General features: G+C 42.6%; 1 protein-coding gene across 1 annotated transcript in view; it reads left to right on the top strand.

The window, feature by feature from the left end:
* Nucleotides 1-1,197, top strand: part of LOC106813914 (chondroitin sulfate N-acetylgalactosaminyltransferase 2-like) — a 10,013-nt gene that overhangs the window by 5,553 nt on the left and 3,263 nt on the right. Inside the window, exons 4-5 of the mRNA XM_014818158.1 lie at nucleotides 475-585; nucleotides 980-1,122. Coding sequence (XP_014673644.1) covers nucleotides 475-585; nucleotides 980-1,122 — 254 coding nt within the window. The remainder of the gene's footprint in view (nucleotides 1-474; nucleotides 586-979; nucleotides 1,123-1,197) is intronic.

Here is a 1,197-nt window from a genome sequence, read left to right as displayed (position 1 = left end):
ATATTATTTTATATATTTTTTTCATGGTTGTTAACCGCAAATTCAAGTGGCACAACCCCAAACATTTATTACAGAAAAGACGATTTATTGTCTTGGTAATCGACCAGTTGGATTGGGTGGAATTTTGAAGGGCGAACAAGTTTTGCCCTGAGATTAATCAAAGTTTTTAGGACAACACAGTAAAAGTTGGTAGGTCATCAAGAAGAAAATGTATATAAAGGGAGAGAAATAGAGGTAGAGAGAGAGAGCGAGAACGAGACTGAGAGAGGGAGAGTGCGAGAACGAGACTGAGAAAGAGAGAGCAAGACCGAGACTGAGAAAGAGAGAGCAAGGAGTGACAGCAAGGATAGATAGAGATACAGAGAGAGAGAGAGAAAGAGACAGAGAGAGACAGAGTAAGAGAGCGAGAGCGAGAGAGAGAGAGAGAGAGAGAGAGAGAGAGAGCGACATCAATGTTCTCTACTTGTGTTTCAGGACGGCAGGTCTACTACCCTGTAGTGTTCAGCCAGTACAATCCGGACATCGTTAAAGCTTACTCGCCAGAAAAGTACACCAAGGACCTGCTAGACATCAACAAGTACACCGGTGCGTAGAGCAAACTCTGAGATCGAGCTACCTACCCAGGCTAGTGCAGTGGCCCCATCTAGATTCAGTAAAATCTCATTATTGCTGTCGTTTCAAATACGCTTGCTCTAGGTGCTGGTCTATGCGAGTTCGAGTATTATTTGGCTTTTGTTGTACTTGTAGGGCATTTTTCTTTGATTTCTTTTGATATGAATACGTAACTGGTCATGCACTTGTTGATTAAAAATATTCGATTTCACAACAGCATACACAATTTTAATACAACTTCTTCGAATTCATTGTTGTCATAGAATGTCTGACAAAGCAACCGAGCAAGCCGATATATCACTCTTTCAAGTATCACACGCATGCAAACTATTGAATATTGCTAACATCCCGTGTCTTTGCCACGCAGGCATGTGGCTGCACTATGGCTTTGGCATGGCGTGCATGTTTGGTGTAGACTACAGGGCGGTGGGAGGTTTTCGGCTGGACCTGGCAGGCTGGGGCGGTGAGGACGTGGACCTATATGAGAAACACGTAGCGAGTGATATCCAGGTACTTGCTTATACTCACTGGAGCAAAACCCAAGTGTAAATGTCTTGATATATATAAGAATGTATATATATATAT

The sequence above is a fragment of the Priapulus caudatus genome, unplaced genomic scaffold (genome assembly GCF_000485595.1).
Source record: "Priapulus caudatus unplaced genomic scaffold, Priapulus_caudatus-5.0.1 Scaffold844, whole genome shotgun sequence".
Lineage (NCBI taxonomy): Eukaryota > Metazoa > Priapulida > Priapulimorpha > Priapulimorphida > Priapulidae > Priapulus > Priapulus caudatus.
Note: the sequence above shows the minus strand (reverse complement) of the source record. Positions and strands in the feature narration are given on the sequence as shown.